This window comes from Mobula birostris, chromosome 11, assembly GCF_030028105.1.
Source record: "Mobula birostris isolate sMobBir1 chromosome 11, sMobBir1.hap1, whole genome shotgun sequence".
Taxonomy (NCBI): domain Eukaryota; kingdom Metazoa; phylum Chordata; class Chondrichthyes; order Myliobatiformes; family Myliobatidae; genus Mobula; species Mobula birostris.
The window spans coordinates 73,712,706-73,734,847 of record NC_092380.1 but is presented as its reverse complement, the minus strand read 5'-3'; the positions used below and the strand labels follow the sequence as shown (position 1 = coordinate 73,734,847).

Below are 22,142 nucleotides of genomic sequence, written 5' to 3'. Positions count from 1 at the left end.
AGGAGAATCAGTACCTGAGGAATGAGCAGTATAATATTTTGGGTCAAAGGCCTTGGGTCAGAATTGTAAACTTGTTTTTCCTTTTGTCTCATATCCTGTCCAGTGCTTATTCACCAATTGGTATTTATTTATTTTATTGTGGTAGAAAACAATTTACAGAACAATAATTGGCTGTTGAGATTTTGATGACATCACTCACCCGTCAACTAATTCTATCAATAGATCAAATAATGCTGAAAGCACTCATATCTGTGGAGAAAGAGGAACAGCAACGTTGAATATTACAATTTTAGTAACCAAATAATTTTCTTCTTTCTTTGCAGATGTAACTATGTCTTCTGTTTTCTGTTGTTTTTTTTTAGCTCCTGTTTATAACTACTTACTATTAAATTGATATTTACCAGGATGTGTTGTTCAGCATGATATCACGGACATTTCACCCTGTCCTCGTCACCTCTTGTCCTCTTTATGTCATGAATCATATGAGTCTCTCATTTTCCAGTACTGAAAATAGATCCTTAACCTGAAATAATGTTTCTGTTTCTCTCTCTCTTAATGCTGCTTGACTTGCTGAGTACATTCAGTATTTTCTATTTTTTTTTCAGGCTTGCAGCATCTTCAGGCTTTTTAGCTCCCATCAACAGACCCTCCTGTTTCCTTCTCACTTGCCTGCTTTATATAGCTTCTCCTTGACCACTTCTATGCAACTTGTCTCAAGTGTTCCTTCCTCCAGTCTGCAATATGTGACTAGCTATTGTGGAAAGTGGCCTTTTAAAGGCTGACAGTCTTTAGAATGATATATATTAAGGTGGCAGAAGCCTCCTTATAATAACACTGCTCCCCTCCTGATGCAAACATGGCATAACTTAGTATGTCTTTATCTTTTGGGTGGGAATGGTGGATCAATCTCAGTGTTAGGTATTTGTATTTAAGTCCACTTCCAATTCTTGGTGAATATGTATATAGTTCTTAGCCTTGGTCTCCCTTACAACTTCCCTATATCTACTCAATGCCTCTCCCATCAAATCTCTTCATAACTTAAAAGTTTGGGGTGGCAGTGTAGCATAGTTGTTACACAATTTGTTTACAGTGCTAGGGTTTGATTCCTACCACTGTCTCTAAAGGGTTTGGATGGTGTCCCTGTGATCTTGTAGGCTTCCTCCCACATTCCAAAGATGTGCAGGTTAGGGTTAGTGAGTTCTGGGCACGCTATGTTGATGCCAAAAGCGTGGCAACACTTACGGGCTGCCCAGCACAATCCTCACTGATTTGATTTGACACAAATCATGCATTTCAATAGTTCCATATAGTGTCAGAGAAATGTGTGCAGTATATATCCTGAACTTCTTGTTCTTCGCAGATATCCACATAAACAGAAGAGTTCTCCAAAGAATGAGTGACAGTTAAAACATTAGAATCCCAAAGCTCCCCTACTCCCCCTCCCATGGACAAACAGCAGCAAAGCAATGACTCTACCCCACCCCCACGCACTTCTGCAAAAAAAATCAAAACCTTCCACCCACCAAGCCTGCAAGAGCAAAGCTCCCAATAAACACCGTGATCTGCAGTAGAACAAAAACTAACTGTTTTTTCAACAGTTCAACGTAGAGAGGGCTCACCCACTCTACCTAATAATGGGAACAAGAGGTGTCCTCTTTCCCAGAGAGAGGGGAGACATAACAAAACAACTTGTTGATTTGCGATGATAAAGTCTATCGTATCGCTATTTTTTCTGAATTCTCCGACTGGAGAATCGGCAACAAACTCTCCTCCACCAACGAAAGAGAGAGAGAAAGAGCGCGCGATTCGCTGAGTACAGAGCGGATCCTCTGTTCCCGATGTTCCACTTTCTCCCGCAACACTTTACTCGGTGGCACCAGCATAGTATCGGCCTGTCCACAGAGCCGCAAAACCTTGGAACCCTGAAGGTGCGATTGTCTTCTAGGCTGCGTCCCTAGGATTTCAAAAAGCCGCTGGTCATGAGCCCCCGCGAGCGAGTCCCACCACCGCAAAGAACCAGAGTGTGAGTGTAACTCCAGGTCAGGGGCTTCAATAGAACACTATCCACCCTGAAACGGAAAAAGAGAGACATCAAAGGTAGAAATGAGCTGTTTCCATAGATGAGATTGAAAGAGTTGCTGCTGAGGTCCATCGTAACTCACGGTACGTTTTGATGTACTGTACAAATAATGCTGATCTTTAAACCTCTCTTCCTAGAGTCACCTTGAAAGTTGTGGTGCCTTACGGCATGTAATTTTTTTTCACAGTCTGAAGACGAAGCAACAAGTTCTGTAGCTCACAAATAAGGTAATATTTTAGGTTGACTTTCTGTTTTCCTGTCTTGACGGATGTGCTGCAAGTCTATTAATGGATTTTCTGAACTGTTAATCTCTGTAGGCCATCCGTGACCACTCACTAAATTTCCATTTTCCTGCTCTCTGGATTTCCCTGCCTCACCCCTTCCCTCTCACTACATTTAAACATTACTCCTTCGGGTTCACCGCCAAGACAGGGACTTCAGCTACACTCTGCGTTTCATCCCTTCCAGAAGCTGCACTTGCGAAGAGGAAAAAAAGACCCGTGAACACTGAGTAAAAACTTTTTGCCTGAAACAATTTCCCATACTTAGAATTAGCTTCGTTTTTCTTTTTCATTCAATAAATGAACAATCTTTGAGGATTGGATTACAAAATAGGAGTCCTAACAAGAGGAGGTGTAAATTGCTGAAAGTGAGCATTTGCAATTAGGATAACTTATTGACAGAAGCACTGACCGTTGGTGTTGTAAATGTAACACTGTTCTAATCAATCAAGGCAGCTGGTGTTTGGAAATGAGGAATATCAGAGGATCAGACTGAGAGCTCTGAATTTGCAATTAGGGAGGGCAGTAGAAAGGACTGAACTGTCTGAGAGCGACATCATTAATTTTGTCTTTTTAACATTTGCAGAAAATAAGAACCATTAATAGAGTAAGACATCGTTTCCCCTATTAGAATGCAATAATTGTTTTGAAAAAAAATGTTTGAGCTTCCTTCATCCAGTGCCGTAGGAAGACTGAACATATAGTCGCTTCAAGAGGATAACTGAGGTCTGCCAGCAAGAGACTTCTTTTCACTCATAGTTGAAAAATTAGGAAAATGCTTTTAATATCATCATATCAATTATAGAGGTGATTCTTTTTTGTCAGAGAGTTGATTTTAAGATTGTTTTTTAATGATTTATTCTTTAAATGAAGAGCAATCTTTCATTCTATTTCAGCAATCACAGATGTATAACCATAAGTATGAAATATTGAACAGGATGCAAGATGCTGTTGTGGAAATGTATCAGATTGTGCATCTTTTTGGTTTGGCACCTGGACAGTAGAGCGGTCAGTTCTTCACCAGTCTATTCAAATAAAGAATGAAGATGATTCGCAATCTATTGCACTATTTCATTGCATTATAATAAGGTAGACTCAGGAATGTATTCATCGTAAATATATATTTTGTGTAAGTAATACATAGCCACATTGATACCTGCTTAAGGATTGTCTGAAGCAGAAACGGGTTGCAATTTCATACAATGTTTTATGAACTCTCCATAATGAAAGCTTATCATGACTTGGTAATGCAGTAACATTTTTACAGGTGGAGTCGAGTAACTGTAAAGAATCTGGAGGCAGGGCATGGAGCTGAGATTCTATAATTGCTGAATTTTTTGCCTTGTTTATTATGTTGCTTTTATTTGACATATTGATTTTTCCCTTGTTGACATTTTATAAGAAGTGGGTAGTGTTGTCATCATACATGCACCAATTACGGGGTTTATCCACATTGAACATTTAAAACTACTGCTTCTATCTCATGAGACACAGCAGGCAGAAGACTTTCAGATAATAATGCAATGTATGGGACAGAATTAACCTTAGGGTTTATGTTTGATGTGTTTTTTCACAAGGTAGATGGTAATGCAATCTTGGTAATGCAATTTGCAGCAATTTCTCTAGCTGACGTCTTTAATTAGTGAACTCACAGTCAGTCAAAGCAGAGTTTCTTGGTAGAACTTCAGAAACATGTTAAAATATTTGATACTTCCGTCTCTGGTGTACACTCAATCACGTTTGCTGTTAAGAATTGGCTAAATGAAACGTGTAGGCTTCTCATAAATCTTAGTTTTCAATATGTTTATTCTCTAAGCAGCATCTGCTTTTAGCAACAGTGTTTGAATTTTACTGCCCATTAACCTTTGAATATTCTGGAAGCATCTACTCCACTAGGAGCATGTCAAATTCCTTTGAAGTACAACATACAAAATATTAACTGTGCACTGTGAGGCTGAGTTTGATTTAAACTACATTATAAATCTCCCATGCAAGGAAAACATAGGTTAATTATATTTCATGCGGAGTAGGCAATAAGACTTTTCACAATTGTCCTCGTCCTTAGAATTAAAGCACACAAATGAAAAATTGGCCTTAAAATATCAAATAAAATAACTGTATTTAATGGATTTTGTCATTTTGCCCAACAACTTGAAAAGATGTGCCAGGAACAGGGAACTCCAAAGTGGAAACTTTCCTCAACATATTTGCATTATGAAGATTCTGCTTTTTTGCATATCTTCACATTTAGTTCAGCATAGAAAGTTAGGACTGTACTTTACAAGTATTTAATAAAGAGAATTATATTCCTGTAATGCCTTTCAACCACCACAAAAAAGGGAACAACTGAAACTGTATGTAAGCTTTTGTTGTTGCAGGTAATATATTATTTATAAAGAATTTTCAAAAAAAAGCTGTTTGCATTTTTTCTTTGCATTTATTTTATACAAATCAGTTCAGAGTTGAGGTGAGTGAATTTATCCACACTGGTTCAGGAGCCTGACAGTTGAAGGGTAGTAACTGTTCCTGAACCTGGTAGTGTGGGTCCTAAGGTTTCTGTACCTCCTTCCCAATGGCAGCAGTGAGAAGGGAGCGTGGCCCGGATGGTGGGGTTCCTTGATGATGGATGTTACTTTTTTGAGGCAGTGCTCCTTGTAGATATGCTCAATGGTGGGAAGAGCTTTGGCATTGGCATGCTAGTCTCAGGATAGATCCTCTGATATGACAATGCCAAGGAATTTAAAGTTACTGACCCTCTCCAACTCTGATCTGCTAATGAGGATTTGCTCTTGGACCCCCAGTTTCTTCCTGCTGTAGTCAACAATCAGCATCGTCTGTTCTTATCAAATTACGATTCTGCTTTGCACTGTTGTAACTATATGTTATAATTATGTGGTTTTTGTTTGTTTTTAAGTCGGTTTGTCATGTGTTTTCGTGATATCATTCTGGAAAAACATTGTATCATTTCTTAATGCATGCATTACTAAATGACAATAAAAGGGAACTGCGTGTCCTCATAATCTAATAATCTAATAATTTGGGTTTGCTGACATTGAGCATTGACAAGACTAGAAAGGAAACTCAAGGCCATGGCAATAACATGCAAACAAAAACCTACCTGTGCAAGTTCATTCATACACTATCTGGGTCAGTCAAAAGGATTGAGGAGAGGATGTGTTGGAAGATCAAGAAATCACAATGTTAATTCCACTTTATGGTTTCCTTCCTCTAGCATGCATCTGATACAAATAGATTCAGTGCAGCGTTGGATGGAAGACTTGAGATTGATGGCAGAGTGTGAATGCATGTATGTACTCCAATCCAAGCCCATCAGTGGGGATGGTGAAGGACACAACGAGCTTGTCATAACATCTCAACAAGATTTACCTGACAGCTTGCAGACACTGCTAAAAAGAGCATGGGCAATCACCACAGAACTGTCCAAGATTTTCTACAAGCTGGAAGTAAACAGATGGCAACACATCCACAGTACTGCAGTGAGGGTGAACTGTCATATCAGATCACTGATAAATGAAAGCAGTGGTTACACTCACAGTGCTTCAGGAGAAATACAACAGGTAATGCTAATCAACTCAAAATTAATCATGAATTAAGATTTTAGGAAATAAACTAAGAATTTGAATTCATAATTAATTATGAATGCTATTTATTTCAATGCATTTTAAAATTATACCTTGAATTCCTATAATGCAAATAAGATCATGGTGATAATGACATAATTTAAAGTAAGACCTGCAACAGGAGCAACATGAAATTTGACTTCCAAATAATTTGTCACTAGTGCATTAGGTTTGCACAATGTTCAGCCTGGTATAAATTGGAGTGGTTTAGTTTGATGGAATCCCTCCTTTTAATGCTGATATTGAAAAGTATATTGACAATACAAAGCTAGAAGAGAGTGGTTTATCTAAATGGGAGGGAGATCTTGGAAAAATATGTACAGAATTCAAGGGAGATCTGGATATAAATTACAGAATATGTACAAGCAGCAACTATTTTTTGTCAATGAGAAGCACCACTGAAAATATTTGCATGGAAGAAATGTTTAATGTTAGATTCATATTCTCAGGAAACTTGGGTATTTTCAAGTGTAGTTTCATAATTTAAAAATGTTGACTTGGATGATTCCAATGCTGATGAATAAATGATTTTTTGTTTAAAGTACTGCAAGACTAACTGAAATAGAAAAGAGAATTACCGAAGAAATGAAGGATAACAAATGTGGAAAGTCTACTAAATAATTAATACAAACAGGCAGGTTTACCGCTGAAAGGTAAAGTTTGATCGCTGCCCCCGTTCCTCACTCCATGACTGTTGTAATTAATAAATAATGAAGCAATATAGCTGGTAATCAAAATAATGAATGGTTCAGATCACCTGATTTGCACTGGCCAGATTAAGTATTCAAAAAGGAACATGGATTTTCTTTTGAAAAAGTAGGAGGATTGCACACATTATAATACAGGTTAATAACTTCAGTCTATTTGCTTGAGTCTCTTGTCACTTAACCAATCACTGAAGTCAAGGAATTTCTCTGCAGGGACAGTTTGTTTGGTAAATGATGATGGAAAGGTGTTTCACCATGTTTCAATATTCAATGGAATTCAAATAGGTAACCTGCCATACTTTAAATCTAAACTGTTACTAAAATATTTGCTTTTGGAAGTTGGTATTGTGGATACTACACTGTCAGGTTAAATTCACAGAACAGAAAAAGAGAGAAGTGTGGAAGACAATGTGAAGGTCTGTGCCAAAACACTGCAAATTAATTCAAGAACAAAGGCTTTCCTGTTACATCAATACAGTCAAGTGACAACTGTGTGATTAGAACAAAATCAAACAAAAAAATTCTGCCTGTGTTCCTTGAGCACTTATACATCAGCTTACTTGCTTTTCTTCTTTCTCCATTTTTTGATGATAAGTATATATGTTTTTTCTTTCTATCCATTCATTAGGTTCCCTGCATCTAATTGTTGTTATTCTCATCTGGCACTCATTCCTTATTGATATAATTATCAAATGACTTTATTGTTACTCTTCTGATATCAATAATATTTAACCACATAGCTGATTAAGCTAAGATGTAGATTCGTGAAGAAAGTTCCTTTTGGACTGCATTTTTCTGGAAAATTCCATTTCAATGTGATTTACACATCTGTAAAAATTGTAGTTATACTTAAATTATAATTTACTACAGTGAGTATAAGATTACCGAATATGATTTAGTTCAAATTAGTTTATCTATAAATATTTAGATTTCTTCATAAAATAGTGGTTTAAACGTTCTAGAGGTGTTTGAATGTAAGAAAGCCAGATTCCAGGAGCTGGTAGAGCAGTGCCAGAGACAGGGTTGAAGGGTACAGTGCGAGGCTATAAAGGTGAGGTGTAGAAGTTTTGCTGGCTGCTCACTCTGCAGAATGTACTCTCTCCTTGGCATTATGGGGGCTGCAAAGAAAAGAGCCACCAGGACCATTGCAGAGGCTTCTGAGCGAGCTCCAGGTGGCTATGGATCAAGAGGGGTGACCCGCGGACCACAGCTGCTGGGGCACAAGCAAGGGCTGATTAACCTGGCTGGGTTGCCTAGGCACGGGTGTCTGATGTTGAAAGAGCTGAAACACCTGATGACCCCAGGTTATATCACTGGTGATGAGTCCCAGTCCATCTGATGTCCCTAGGATGCATCTCAGGATCAATGCCAATACAATTAATCATATTTGACCCTCCAAATTAAGCTTAGTGACTCTTGTTCATTCACAGGAGATGAATAACCCTACATGCATTATCTATTTTCAAATGCACGTGAGGCTGTAATGGTGTGACAATACCGTGAATGTACTTCTATGGTGCTCCCGTGAAGAGTGGGAGAATCTGAATTAAAGGACATCGAAAGATATATTTTCAAGTCAGAATAGTGTTTGATTTACATGGGATCAGGCTGATGGAGGTAAACACCAATGAGTCTTTCTCTGTTTCTTCACATTTTAAATATTGGCAGCAAATTAGCCTGGTTGTATTTTGTTGTTAATGGCCCGGGGTGGGCGGGGGGGGAAGGTCAATTAATTTTTGAGAAACACACTATTTACAAATTCCATTACATGAAAATTTTTTACTATGAGATAGAAACCGAGAAAATCTGATACCTCACTGGATATATCACTGGAGGTTCCAGCATCGTCTAGATCCAGCTGCTGTGGTACGGACACCAACTATTTTGAAGGAATTTAGGAATCATTGCATGGCTCTGGGAAGCTTCTTACTTTTGTCAATCAGAATTTCCAGCATTCCTATCACAGTATTTACACTGGAATATGTTCATTTGCAGATTTGGGAAAAAAAATCTTACTTATTAATATAAGAATATAGCCACAATGGCAGCCCAACAACTGCAGACTGATGGGATAAACCTGCAGATAAACAATAGCAGATTTTTTTTTGAACAATACAAGTGTAACACTTCCTACAGAACTAGCTCCACATAATACTGGAGAAAAATGTGGTTAAAAATGAGGCAGGTAGGTTAATGAAGTGACAATTTCCATTCAAACAATTCAAACATTTCAGAGAAGCCATTGAAGTGTGGAGATTTCCTTTGTTCTCTACTTTGCACTTCTTTGAATGGCAAAAACACTTATTATCTTCATGCATCTAAACCTTAAAAGTCTTATCAAAAGATGCAGCAAACCTAAGTAATGTTTGATTGTTTCAGTTCACATTGGACTGTTTATGCCAGAGAAATATGTTTACATAGGTTGACTCACAATAATTCTGAAATTAATTCACTTTGCGTTGGTTGACTAAAAGTCTATTTTTGTCGAAGTGGTCTTCAAAACTTTGCAACTAGGAACCTTTGTGCATTTCCTCAATGTGTTGCATTGAATTTCTGAATTACAAAGTTATATTAAGTCTAATATTACATTTTTAATGCATATGTGAAGAAATGTAATAATAACATTTAATATTAAATTGTTTTTATAACTTAAAGGGAAAAGCCTCATGAACCCTCAGGGTCTTCCATCACCTGTTTGTGGTGTGAAGCGAGGAGAACGCAGGGAAGTAATTTGTGTAGTGGGAATTTGAGCATGGAAGAATGAGTTTTATTCTCAATGTGGGATGGTCCTGTGAAGAAAGTTGGTGAAAATGCAAGTGACTCTTGAAACTGACTTCAACTTCTGCCTTTTAATTAGGCAGGCTGGGCTGGTTGTGGACAATCCCTATGAACATAAGAGTAGAAAACAGGAGCACAAGTAAGCCAGCAGAGCCCTCAAGCCTGCCCCACTATTCAATATGATCATGGCTGATCTATGCTGGCTTCACTCCTTGTTGGTGCCCATTCTCTATAATCCTCAATTCCTTGACCTTTTGAATATTTATCTATCTTAACCTTAAATATATCTAATTGCCCAGTCTCCATCACCACTGAGGTAAAAATTCACAATTCTTTGTGAGAATAAATCTTTACACACTTCCATTTTAAACGACTGCAGTCCTATTTTGCTGCATGTACTTCAGTTTGCGACTCTCCCACTGTTGAAAAACTGTATTTCAACTCCTACTCTGTCAGACACCATTAGGATATTATATACTTGAATCAAGTCACCGGTCCTAACTATCTAGCATCTTTTGATAAGGAAACCCTCTCATTCCAAGAAAAACATTGTGAAGCTTCCTTATACTGCCTCTGATACTGTTATATCCTTTTTGAGATAAAGTGACTGAAACCGTACACAGTATTCCAGGTGTTGCTTCTCCAATACCTTGCACAATTGTAATAAAACTTCCTATTCTTTAATAGCAATTCTTATGCAATGTAAGCCAAAATGCTAATTACATTTTCGACTTGCCTTCTAACTTTTGTGGTTCATGTACTACATTTAGAATTCTCTGAACTTTAGTCCTTTGCCATCTATTTCCATTTTGATAATAATTTACCTTTTGATGCTTAGCAAAGTGCATGACCTCACATCTATCCTCCTTAAACTCCATTTGCTATGCCACTTAATCATTTAAACTATCTATAATTCAGTTGCATAATTACAATATCCTTATGATAATATCCAATTTTGCACTTATTTTTGCATCACTGGCAAACTTGAAAACTTCTTGTTCCCTCTTCCAGGTCATTAACATAAGGAAGACAAGATTTGCCAATTAGAATGTAGTCTTTAACAGGCTTTCAATATTAGTACTGTATTACATCCATTGACTTCCTGAAACTCACCACTATAATCAAGATAAAAATAAAAGCAATTGAAGAGTTACTTCAAACCATGAAAATACTAAACTGTCCACACATTTTAATTCCACATCCCATTCCCATTCTGACATGTCTATCCACGGCCTCCTCTACTGTAAAGATGAAGCCACACTCAGGTTGGAGGGAAAACACCTTATATTCCGTCTGGGTAGTCTCCAATCTGATGGCATGAACACTGACTTCTCTAACTTCCATTAATGTCCTATCTCCCCCTCGTACCCCATCCATTATTTATTTTTATACACACATTCTTTCTCTCACTCTCCTTTTTCTCCCTCTGTCTCTCTGACTATACCCCTTGCCCATTCTCTGTTCCCCCCCCCCAACCGCTTGTCTTTCTCCCTGGGCCTCCTGTCCCATGATCTTCTCATATCCCCTTTTGCCAATCACCTGTCCAGCTGTTGGCTCCATCCCTCCCCCTCCTGTCTTCTCCTATCATTTTGAATCTCCCCCTCCCCCTCCCACTTTCAAATCTCTTACTAACTCTTCCTTCAGTTAGTCCTGACGAAGGGTCTCGGCCTGAAACGTCGACTGTACCTCTTCCTAGAGATGCTGCCTGGCCTGCTGTGTTCACCAGCAACTTTGATGTGTGTTGCTTAAAATACTAAACTACATACTTAGTTCTTGTTCTGTTCTGATGAGAAATCATTACCTAGAAACTTTAATTCTATTTCTATCTTTACAGACTATTTGTGTAGCTGTATATTTCCAGCATCATCAGATTCTAGTTCAATTTTCACTACAAGTGGGAAATTGTTTCTCTGTGGAAAGTTTGCTACAAGCCCCCTTGTGACATTTGGAATATTTTCACAGACAGACTCGGATCTGTCACTGCTTGAATGACTGAGTCTTAACCTCAGGCAAAGGGTAACACGAATGGCATCCGGAACTAGTTTTTGTTTGATTTGGGTCTGAATAGCAGTAAGTGAAGAATTTCCCTGGAGCTACTATCCACAATGTGATATATGCAGGTGGAGGCTGAGTTTTCCTGATGTATCAGTACCATATTGCTTCTAAGGCCCGGTTTATCATTTTAAGGGAAGTCAGAGACATACATATCTCAGTGTTGAATTTGATCACTATGTGTTACCGGTGATTATCAAATTACTTTCTCTCATCTGCAACTCTTTCATTCCCATCTTTGAGGATCTTGAATGCTGTCTTAAAACAGTGGAGTGATTTACTTCTTTCAATGTACATAATTTCATTAAGGGGTCTCCTCTACAGAGGGAAAATTAAATGCTATCATCCAGCATTGGCCCTCTGCACTGTTCCAGTAACTCTCACTGTAATTTTACACCACTTCATCTACTAACTAGGTATGTTGTAGCCTGTTCTGTTGCAGGGTATTGTCCCAAATGCTGTCCATCACTCCGCCTTCACTGATGCTGCCTTATCCGCTGGATTCCTCCAGCAGTTTGTTTCCTTTTAATCCAGATTACAGCATTTGCATCACTTCTACAGTAGCTGTAGTGTCTACATTATAGCCTTTCATTTTCAGATAATAAGCACTTTTTATTTCCTTTTGTATATCCAGTATCCACCGTTTCAATTTCACATCTGTTTCAAAAGCTGTTTTTACTTCTTCTCTAGACCTATCTTTTGTTCTTTATTGCATCCTCTTACTTCTTGTGTCAAAGTCAAAGTATATTTATTATCAAAGTGTATGACACCATATACAATCCTGAGATTCATTTTCTTGTGGGCATACACAGTAAATCCAATAACCGTAATAGAATCAATGAAAGACCACATGCAACAGGGTGGACAGGTGTGCAAATACAAACAAAAGAGGAAGCAGTAACAGTCAATAAAGAAGCAATAAATACTGAGAACATGAGAGGAAGAGTCCTTGAAAATGAGCCCATAGGTTGTGGGAACATTTTGGTGAGGGGCAAGTGAAGTTCTCCCCTCTGGTTCATGTGCCTGATGGCTGAGGGGCAGTAACTGTTCTTGATCTTGGTGCTATGAGTCCTAAGGCTCCTGTACCCTCTTCCTGATGGCAGCAGCAAGAAGAGAGCATGGCCTGGGTGGTGGGGGTCCCTGATGATGGATGCTGCTTTCCCGTGACAATGCTTCCTGTAGATGTGCTTCTGGTAGGGAGGGCTTTACCCGTGATGGGCTGGGCTATATCCGCTACATTTTGTAGGATTTTCTGTTCAAGAGCATTGTGATGGAGCCACCGCACTTCTACAGAAGCTTGTCAAAGTTTTAGATGTCATGCCGAATCTTTGCAAACTTCCAATGAAGTAGAGGCACTGCCAAGCTTTCTTCATAATTGCACTTACATGCTGGGCCCAGGACAGGTCCTCCGATACAATAACATTGGAAAACTTAAGGTTGCTGACCTCTCCACTTCTGATCCCCCAACGAGGACTGGCTCGTGGTCCTCCGGTTTTCTTTCTCTTGAAGTCAGTAGTCACCTCCTTGGTCTTGCTGACATTGAAGAAGAGATTGTTGTTGTGGCACCACTCAGCCAGATTTTCAATCTCCCTCCTGTATGCTGATTCATCACTTCCATTGATCTGACCAACGACAGTGGCATTGTCAACAAATTTAAATAATGGCATTGGATGGAGCTGTATTTAGCCACACAGATTACATCATTGTTATTTGATCTCTTTGCATTACGTTACCACAGTCCTTCACTTTTGTTATTTCCTCTCTTCCATTTACATTTCAACTAGTACTTCTTTGTACCACTTTGCAAATGATAGAAGGCAAATTTCATCTCCGTGGTCATAGGTATTCGAAAAAGTGATGCTGCTCAAAATTCCTGAATTGTTTAGAAGAGACTGGTAAATACTTGTCTCAGAATGCACAGAGGGAATCCAGTTTGTCCCAAATCAAAATGAGCAATCTGCCTTTTGAACATTTGGGTGATCTGTTTTTATTTTCACCATATTGTGTGCTCTCTGGGTGAGAGCTGGTCCCCTGAATGTGTAGCCGACCCAAACCAACAAAAAAAACATAACTAAAGCAGTCTAAAGCTGCCTTGGTGATTGTCTGTGACCTTCTTCCTTGCTGCTGAGGTGAGGTAACCTTTGCTAGTAATGCAGTACTTTATTGATTTACAAAACAGGGAATAATCAATGGTCATATTTAAAAGGGGTCAAGCAAATTCTCCAGTGCATAAGGCCATGATTTCACATATAGCATGTGATATACAAGTTTTTCAGTTTGAAGATTATTCAGCTACAAAAAAAAATTAATGCACTAGTTTGTGATGTCATTGAGCTGCTAACATCACCAATGAGGCAGGCAGTTCATAAATTTAGAGCAGTGTACGTTTTATAGCTTTTTACAGTGAAGTATATTAATAGAACAAAGTTTTACATTACCCTGTGATACAGAGACTAAAGCTGGAGTGGGATAAGTGTATTTTTGCCACCGATTACAACAGCCGTAGAGCTGGCTCCTACCACATTTCAACACTGGCCAGATTATAGAAGTCTAGTCTTAAAGTTATAGAATATTTGGAAAGCCCTATTTATTGCCTCTAATATGATTTGACAAAATTAGTAGATATTTTTCAAGTAAAAATGCCAACTCTAGTAGTTGTATATAACTTCTCTTTAACTCATCGAGATAGGTATTTAAGTAGAATCTTGCACATTATGGCTCTAAATTAAGTAAGAAGCAACACAATAAACGTATAGTGGTTATGGCTGCCTGGTAACTAAGGTGTAAAGTTCAACACAGAATACATGGTCTCCCAAGCAGCAATGATTTCTTAACTCCTGTGTGATATTCTGAGAATTGGCTTACCTACAGCAGGCACCCAAAAGCACAGGAGAGATACTATTATCACTGTCTCCACAAAGCCCTGAAAGATCTCTGACATGATGCACAAACTAACATTATTGATCCTGGCATTGAGGTCCTAATTAAGCTCAGTTAGTGCTGAAGAAAAGAATGTCTTTTGAAAATACCTGATACAATACTCTTGATAGAGATACTATTCTTAACTTTGGCATAACATCAGGTGGACCTGGGGTGATGTTTCTGAAGTCTCCTAGAGCAAACGTAACAGTATGTGTGAATCCCTTGCCATGTTGATGTGGATGCAGTACTTTCTCAAAGAAGCAGTGTTGCTGTGCATCAGAAATCCTTGTCATTTCCTGTATCAAGTTTATAGGTTTGGAATTTATAGGTTGTCAGAATATTCCAGGGACCAGTGAGTACACTTCATTAGATTTTATTGGATTATCAGCAACTTTTAAACCTGCAATCTTTCTATTGGAAATGACAAGTGCTTGTAGATCTTCACATCTACCATGGAATTTTGTCTGTCCCCATAGACAGTGCTCTTAGCTTTACTCTTGAAAACACATGGAATGAACTAATGTGAACACATGGGTTACCAATATCCTGGCTGGGAGTTTCACTAGTGCTACTTGAGAGAGTTTAAACTAGTTTAACAAAGGGATGGGAGCCAGTGCACCGGGTCAGAAAGTGGACGGACAGCCAGGAAGGTAGATGTCAGGGCCAAGTAAAAACAGGTAGGAGCAAAGTATTGGATATGATGGGATGGATAGTTTGAAGTGTGTGTATTTTAATGCTAGGAGTATTATGTATAGGCGATGAGCTTAGAGCACGGATCAGTACATGGTACTATAATGCTTTGGCCATTATAGAGACTTGGTTGAGAAAGGGACAGGAATGGGTGCTTAATGTCTAAAGGTTTTGATGTGTTAGAAAAGATAGAGCGGCAGGTAAAAGAGCTAAGGGAATTGCACTACTAATCAGGGACAATATCAGAACTGCATTCATAGGGAACTTAATGGAGGCCTCATCCACTTGAGTCTATATGGGGTGAACTCAAAAATGAGAAGGGTGCCATCATTTGATGGGATTGTGCTACAGACCCCCCCAAAAGCCACCGGGACATTGAGGAACAGAATGCAGGAAGATTAAGGAAAGGTGTAAAAATAATAGGGTTGTTATCATGGGGGTCTTCAACTACCCTAATGTAACTGGGACCACCTCAGTACAAGAGGTATAGATGGGGCAGAATTTGTTAGATACATTCAGGAGGAATTTTTAATTCAAAATGTAAATAGTCCAAGAAGATGATAGGCGTACTGAACCTGGTATTGGGTAATGAGCCTGGCCAAATGACCAGTCTTTCAGTTAGGGAACAGTGACCACAACTTCTTAACTATTAAGATAGCTATAGATAAGGGTATGTATGGACCTTGCAGGAGAGTATTAAATTTCAACAGCACAAATTATGAGGACTTGAGGCAGGAACGGGGAGATTTGCCTGGGTCTCATCTCCTAAGTTACAGAGAAAGGTTGAACAAGTTAGGTCTTTATTCTTTGGAGCTTAGAAGGTTGAGGGAGGACTTGATAGAGGCATTTAAAATTATGAGGGGGATTGATAGAGTTGATGTGGATAGGCTTTTTCCATTGAGAGTGGGGAAGATTCAAACAAGAGGACATGGGTTGAGAATTAGAGGACAAAAGTTTAGGGGTAACATGAGGGGAAACTTCTTTACTCAGAGAGTGGCAGCTGTGTGGAATGAGCTTCCAGCGGAAGTAGTTGAGGCAGGTTCTATGTTGTCGTTTAAAGTTAAATTGGATAGATATATGGACAGGAAAGGAATGGAGGGTTATGGGCTGAGTGCAGGTCGGTGGGACTAGGATAGGGTAAGAGTTCAGCATGGACTAGAAGGGCTGTGATTGCCTGTTTCCGTGCTGTAATTGTTATATGGTTATATGGTTAATTGGGAACAGCTGTTCATGGGCAAGTCCACAACTGATAAGTAGAGGGAGCTTAAAGACAAATGGCACAGAGTACAGGACAGGTGTATTTCAGTTGGAAGGAAGGACAAGGATGGTAAGGTAAGAGAACCTTGGAGACTGAGAGAGGAGATGAATTTAATTAAGAAGAAAAAGAAAAAGTATTAAAGCTTAGGAAGCTAGAATGAAATAAACCCTTGAGAATTATAAAGAAGACAGGACAGAGCTCAAGAAGGAAATTAGGAAAACCAGGAGGAGACATGAAATGTCCTTGTCAAGTAGGATTAAAGAGAATCCCAAGACATTTTACACATATATCAGGAGCAAGAGGATAAGTAAAGCCAGTCAAGGATAAAGAGGGGAACATTTGCTTGGATATGGAGGATGTGGGTGAGATTCTTAATGTGTACCTTACATCAGCTTTTACCAAGAAGAAGGAAGTGGGGATCTACCAGTCAGTGCCAAGCATGTTGACATGCTCAAGAATTTCAAAGTTAAGGCGGAGGTAGTGTTGGGTCTTTTAGAGACCATTAAGATGCATAAGTCCCCAGGGCCTGATGGGATATACCCAGGTTACTGAAAGAGGAAAGAGAAGAGATTTCTGGGGCCTTGACCAATATCTTCATGTCCTCTCCAGTCACAGGCATAGGCCCAGAGGACTGCTCGGGGTATGTGATTAGTGGTGTTCTGCAATGATCAGTACTGGGACCTCTGCTGTTTGTCATGTATTTAAATGACCTGGAAGAAAATGTAGATGGGTGGGCTAGTAAATTTGCTGGTGATAAAAATATTGGTGGAATTGTGGATAGCATAAAAGACTGGCAAAGAATACAATATAGATCAGTTGCTATATGGGCAAAGAAATGGCAGATGGAGTTCAAACCAGCCAAATGTGAAGTGTTACACCTTGGTAGGTCAAATGTAAAGAGGCAGTACACTGTTAGGGCAAGATCCTTAACAGTGCTGTTGAGCAGAGGGATCTTGGGATCTAAGTTCATAGCTCCCCAAAAGTAGCTACACAGGTTGATAGGGTGGTTACAAAGGCAAATGGCATGCTTGCCTTTATTAATGGAGGGATTGAGTCCAGAAGTAAAGAAATTATGCTGCAATTTTATAAAACTCTAGTTAGGTCACATCTGGAGGCGAGAGGGGGAGATGGGAGGGGCAAGATTTTTTTACACAGAGAGATGGATGCCAGGAATAAGCTGCTTGGGGTGATAGTAGATGTAGAAACATTAATGACTTTTAATAAAGTTGACATAGGCATACGAAATGGAGGGAAATGGAAGGATATGGACATTATGTAGGCAGAAGAGATTAGTTTAGATAGCTATTTGATTACTAATTAAACTGGTGCGATGCAACAATGTGGGCCTGTTCCTGTGCTGTATTGTTCTATGTTCTATAAATTTAATTGTCTGGATGCTGGTACATGATGGTGGAGGCCTCAGGAGGTTGTCAGGATGGTTCAGCTGCTTGCGTTATTTGTCGAATGTGGTTGTGAATTCTCCAGAGTTTTCCCTAGCACTCACATTGTTGTCCCAGCAACTTTTGATTTTTTGGGTTGTTAGCAGAGTCTTTTCCTCCTGTTGCAATATAATTGGCCACACTCACTACTCACCATGACTTCAGAGTTTCCATCTGATCTACTGGTTGTGAGGCTGCTTAGCTCTACCGATTGTGTGCTGTTTAGCTGCAGCTTCACTAGGTTGACATCCCATCATTTTTAGGCGTGCCGTGTGCTGCTCCTTTTCATGCCCTTCTGCACTACTTACTGTATTAAAGTTGATCCTCAGCTTGATAGTAACAGTCGTCATTTGATGACTTTATGCTGCAGTTGTTATTTAACTTAAGCTGGAGGCCTTTATTTACCCTTACACTATGCTTGCTTTATTTATCATATTCTAGGACCATTGGTTCTGAGATAGTCCAGCCTGTACCTTTAACCTAACTGTCTGATATTCTGTCCCCAGGGCTTGCAGTTCAAGACTGGAGCCGAAGTCTAGCCATCTTCACAAGTTCAGAATAAAGCCTCACTTGTTACAGAACCAATGAAGCATTTAGCTTACCATTTTGCTTGGCATTTTTTTCACAAATGCTTTGCAGTGACTGTTTGTGGCAAGAATATTGCCCATTATAATTCTTAGATTTCTTTCTGTTTCTCAGTATCATTAGCTCAATATACAGCATTTGTCTCTGACTTCCTTTTAACATTTAATACCTTGCATTTGTTTGTGCTAAATTAAATTTGCCACAGTTTATCTACTCACAAATTTTATCAGCATCCTCCAGTAGCTTATCATTTTTACTTCTCTGCCCCTAAGTTTAGCAAAATAGAGCAAAAATGACCATATTATACTTTCTGGGTGTTGATGTCCTGTGCTGACATTGAACAGCAGAAATTCAAGCATTTAGGAAGCATCACTACCTACAAGTTTAAGTGTTACATCAGTGCAAAGCATTTTAATGGAATATGACATTCAAAAGATTATAAGCTAAAATAATTTGTTGGGAGATCTATTCAAATAGAAGATGTTGGCTAGATTACACATCATCATTAAAGTGGAGCTGGGTTATGCTACTCCAGATTTTTGCTAAATAATTTTATAATTTAACCCCTTACCGATTTGCAGTTCCCAAAATCATGTTAACAATTCTTTTGGAAAAAATCAAAGAAACAAAGTAGGAAAACAAGTAAGGTTATATAAATGAATAAAGAAAGATCATATTGATTCGCTTCTTGGATAATGAACAAAGTTATCAAAATATGGTATCCACAACAAATATCACATTTACATTTAAAGAAAAAGTTACTTTTGGAGATAATTCGCTGAATATGATAATGAGTCTGCTATTCTTCGTCCTGCACTTGCTCCTACCTTCAATGACACAATGTTCCGATCTTTTACCTTGGCTCCAATTTCCTACACTAAGCCCATGTCCTTAGACTCTCTTGCCACTGTCTCGAATATCCTTGGCAACAGTTTCTCCATGGCTCCCTGGTGTAGAGACTTACTGCTCTGGGCCTGAAGAAGTTTCTTTTATCTGTCCTAAAATCAGGAGCAAAGATTGGGGAACTGGCCAGAGTGGCAGGCTTTAATGAGCTGATCAGACATTTTTTTATTGTCCTATTTCTGTTTTAGTATATGATTGGTGATAGACTCTGACAAAACGAATGGGCAATAAGGAATTCACATACAGGAAATCTGGTCATGGCAGTGGTTATCCATGCATGCCAGATTAATGCTGTGTGCTTTGCGTGGGATAGCTTATTCACTTTTGTCAATCGAAGTTAATGCAGTTGAGATGCAGTTTCATATTTGTGTTTGCTGACTTCCATTAGCTTCCAATCTGGAAAAACCTTTTTCAAAAATGTTATGCCTGTATTGAAATCCTCTCATACTCACCCCTACTCCATCTGTGTAATCTTTTTCTATCTCTATAACGTTTCAAACACTTTTCTCCTCTTCAGTTTGAGTTGATTGTCTATCGTTGATTTTAAGGGTTCCAACTGTTATGTACCCAGTAACTGGATTGCCAAACCAGCAGAAATGGATCACTCAGATGGAGTCTGGATTACTAGAACTAAGAAAGTTTTATTAAAGAAACAAGCAACACAGTACTCTAATCAAAAGGATAATGAATGCAACAGTTCAGCAATGATAAACATACATGTACACAGAATTAAGGTAACAGGATCAATCAAGCTCTATTGTTGTCTAGGGGTAAATGACCAGTTTTAAAGTGACGCAAAGTTCAGTTCAGTTCGCAGTAATCGCTGCCGTGGCGATGGACAGTAGGGGGAAGGAGAGAGAGAGCAAAACGAATGAATATTCAAACGGTTTCCACACAGACCTTCGCAGTCAGCTTTCGGGCAAGTCCTTTGTGATGTCATCTGAGGTCACCGACCGTGACCTTTCCGTTTCCAGATACGATCGTTTCCCTGCGGTGAACCCGGCACCCAGGCAAGGGTGGACACACACCAGGTTCCCGCCGATCTTGCCTTTCCACCCTGTGCGTCTATGGCTTGTCCCGCAATCAGCCGTCCAAAACTTCCCACCGACTTGTGGGAGACGCACCGCTTCCAGGGTCTCGTTACCTCAGGTGTCGTGTGTGTGTTGCCTTAGCGAACCTGTCCCTTTTTATCCCCCTGCTGGGGTATCGCCTGTCCATCACTTCAAACAGTTCAGGGTTCAAAGGGGGAGCCGATCTTGACAGCTCTCCTTCCGTTACTCTCACCCGTCCCTTCATTAACATCTCCAAATGCTGCTCCATTGTTTTCCTTATCTCTCTCTCTCCTGAAGACAGGTGGCAGACCAACTGCTGATCCCACTGGTGCCAGCACAGGACAGCTAACATCTTAATCTATGTGTGTTCTCGTCACACAACACTGACAGTCATGCGTTCAGCTGCCAAAACCTAAACTCTGGAATTCCCTCTCTAACCGTCTCTGCTCCTTTCCTTCCTCCTCTTCCGGTGATCTGGTGATCTGGTGTGGATGCTGCCAGTAAATCTGGCTCTTGATATATATATCCTGAAACACACTTAAGCTACATAGGATCATTTCTGTGAGGTAACATCAATATTTACTTTCCTATTGGGAAGTATTTGCATTAAAATGTGTGGACAACCAGCAACGTTTTACCAGAGTGGAAAGGGCTAAAACAAGAGGACATAACTTTAAAATGATTGGAGAAAAGTATAGTGGGAATATCAAAGGTAGGTTTTATTATACAGTTGTGTATGGAACGTGCAGCTAGGGTTGGTGGTAGAGGCAGATACATTTGGGACATTTAAGAGACTCTTTGGCACATGGATGAATGATTAATAGAGATTTATGTGGAAGGGAGGGGTTGGAGTAGATTAGGAGCTGCTTGGAGTAGCTGCATTCCGGTTTTCATTGAAACGTGGCTTAACAACAAGATGGCTGACTCAGCATTTCAACTTGACAGGACGACTCTGTTCTGTGCAGGTAGAAACTCCTTGTCAGGGAAATCCAAAGGAGGTCGAATCTGTGTGTGCAAAGGTTGGTGCACAAACTCAATGTTAGCAGAGACTGTTCTGCGGGGGGCCATTGATCATCTCACAAATAAATGCCAGCCACATTACCCGCTCAAGAAGTTTATGGCGGTGTTTTTTTACCACTGTCTACATCCTCCCAAGTATCAGCCCCAAGGATGAGAGTATTACAGTGTCATCAGCTCTCTGCAAAACAAGCTTCTTGATAATTGCAGGAGAATGCAATCATGCTAACCTGCAGGATATTTTATCCAAATTCCTCCAACACATCACTATGTTCACTAGAGGAACAAACTAGACTTGGTCTCTCTGACCACATCTAGAATAATTTTAATCTAGCATACTGACAGCTACTGAAATCAGGAAAACCAGTCAAGATAATCATTACTGTTTTGAATGGACTAACTGGCAGATGTTCAAGGAAGTCCACACGATCAGAGAAAGTACAGACCTCGTGGAATATGTGTCACCTCTTGCCAGCTACATCTGTAAGTATGTAGGCGATGTTGGTACCATAAGAAAGATCATCTCATGGTCCAGCCAGAAGCCTTGGCTGAATGCAGAGCTGCACTTCCTACTAAAAGGCCGGGATACTGCCTTCAAGTCTGGAGACAGAACAGCTGTCAGAACAGCCAAGAGAGATCTCATTTTAGGCACCATGAGGGCAAAGGCTGTCCATGCTCAAACACTTGAGGAACATCTGTGCAATAATGATACCTAATGTATGTGATTGGGCATCAAG

The 22,142-nt window shown here is 39.5% G+C and overlaps 1 protein-coding gene across 3 annotated transcripts in view; it reads left to right on the top strand.

Annotated features, from left to right (window-relative positions):
• LOC140205185 (protein inscuteable homolog) overlaps positions 1-22,142 on the top strand; it is a 311,027-nt gene that overhangs the window by 60,009 nt on the left and 228,876 nt on the right. For all 3 annotated transcript variants that reach the window (XM_072272528.1, XM_072272526.1, XM_072272527.1), the window contains exon 2: positions 5,594-5,939. In XM_072272528.1, coding sequence (XP_072128629.1) covers positions 5,594-5,939 — 346 coding nt within the window. The remainder of the gene's footprint in view (positions 1-5,593; positions 5,940-22,142) is intronic.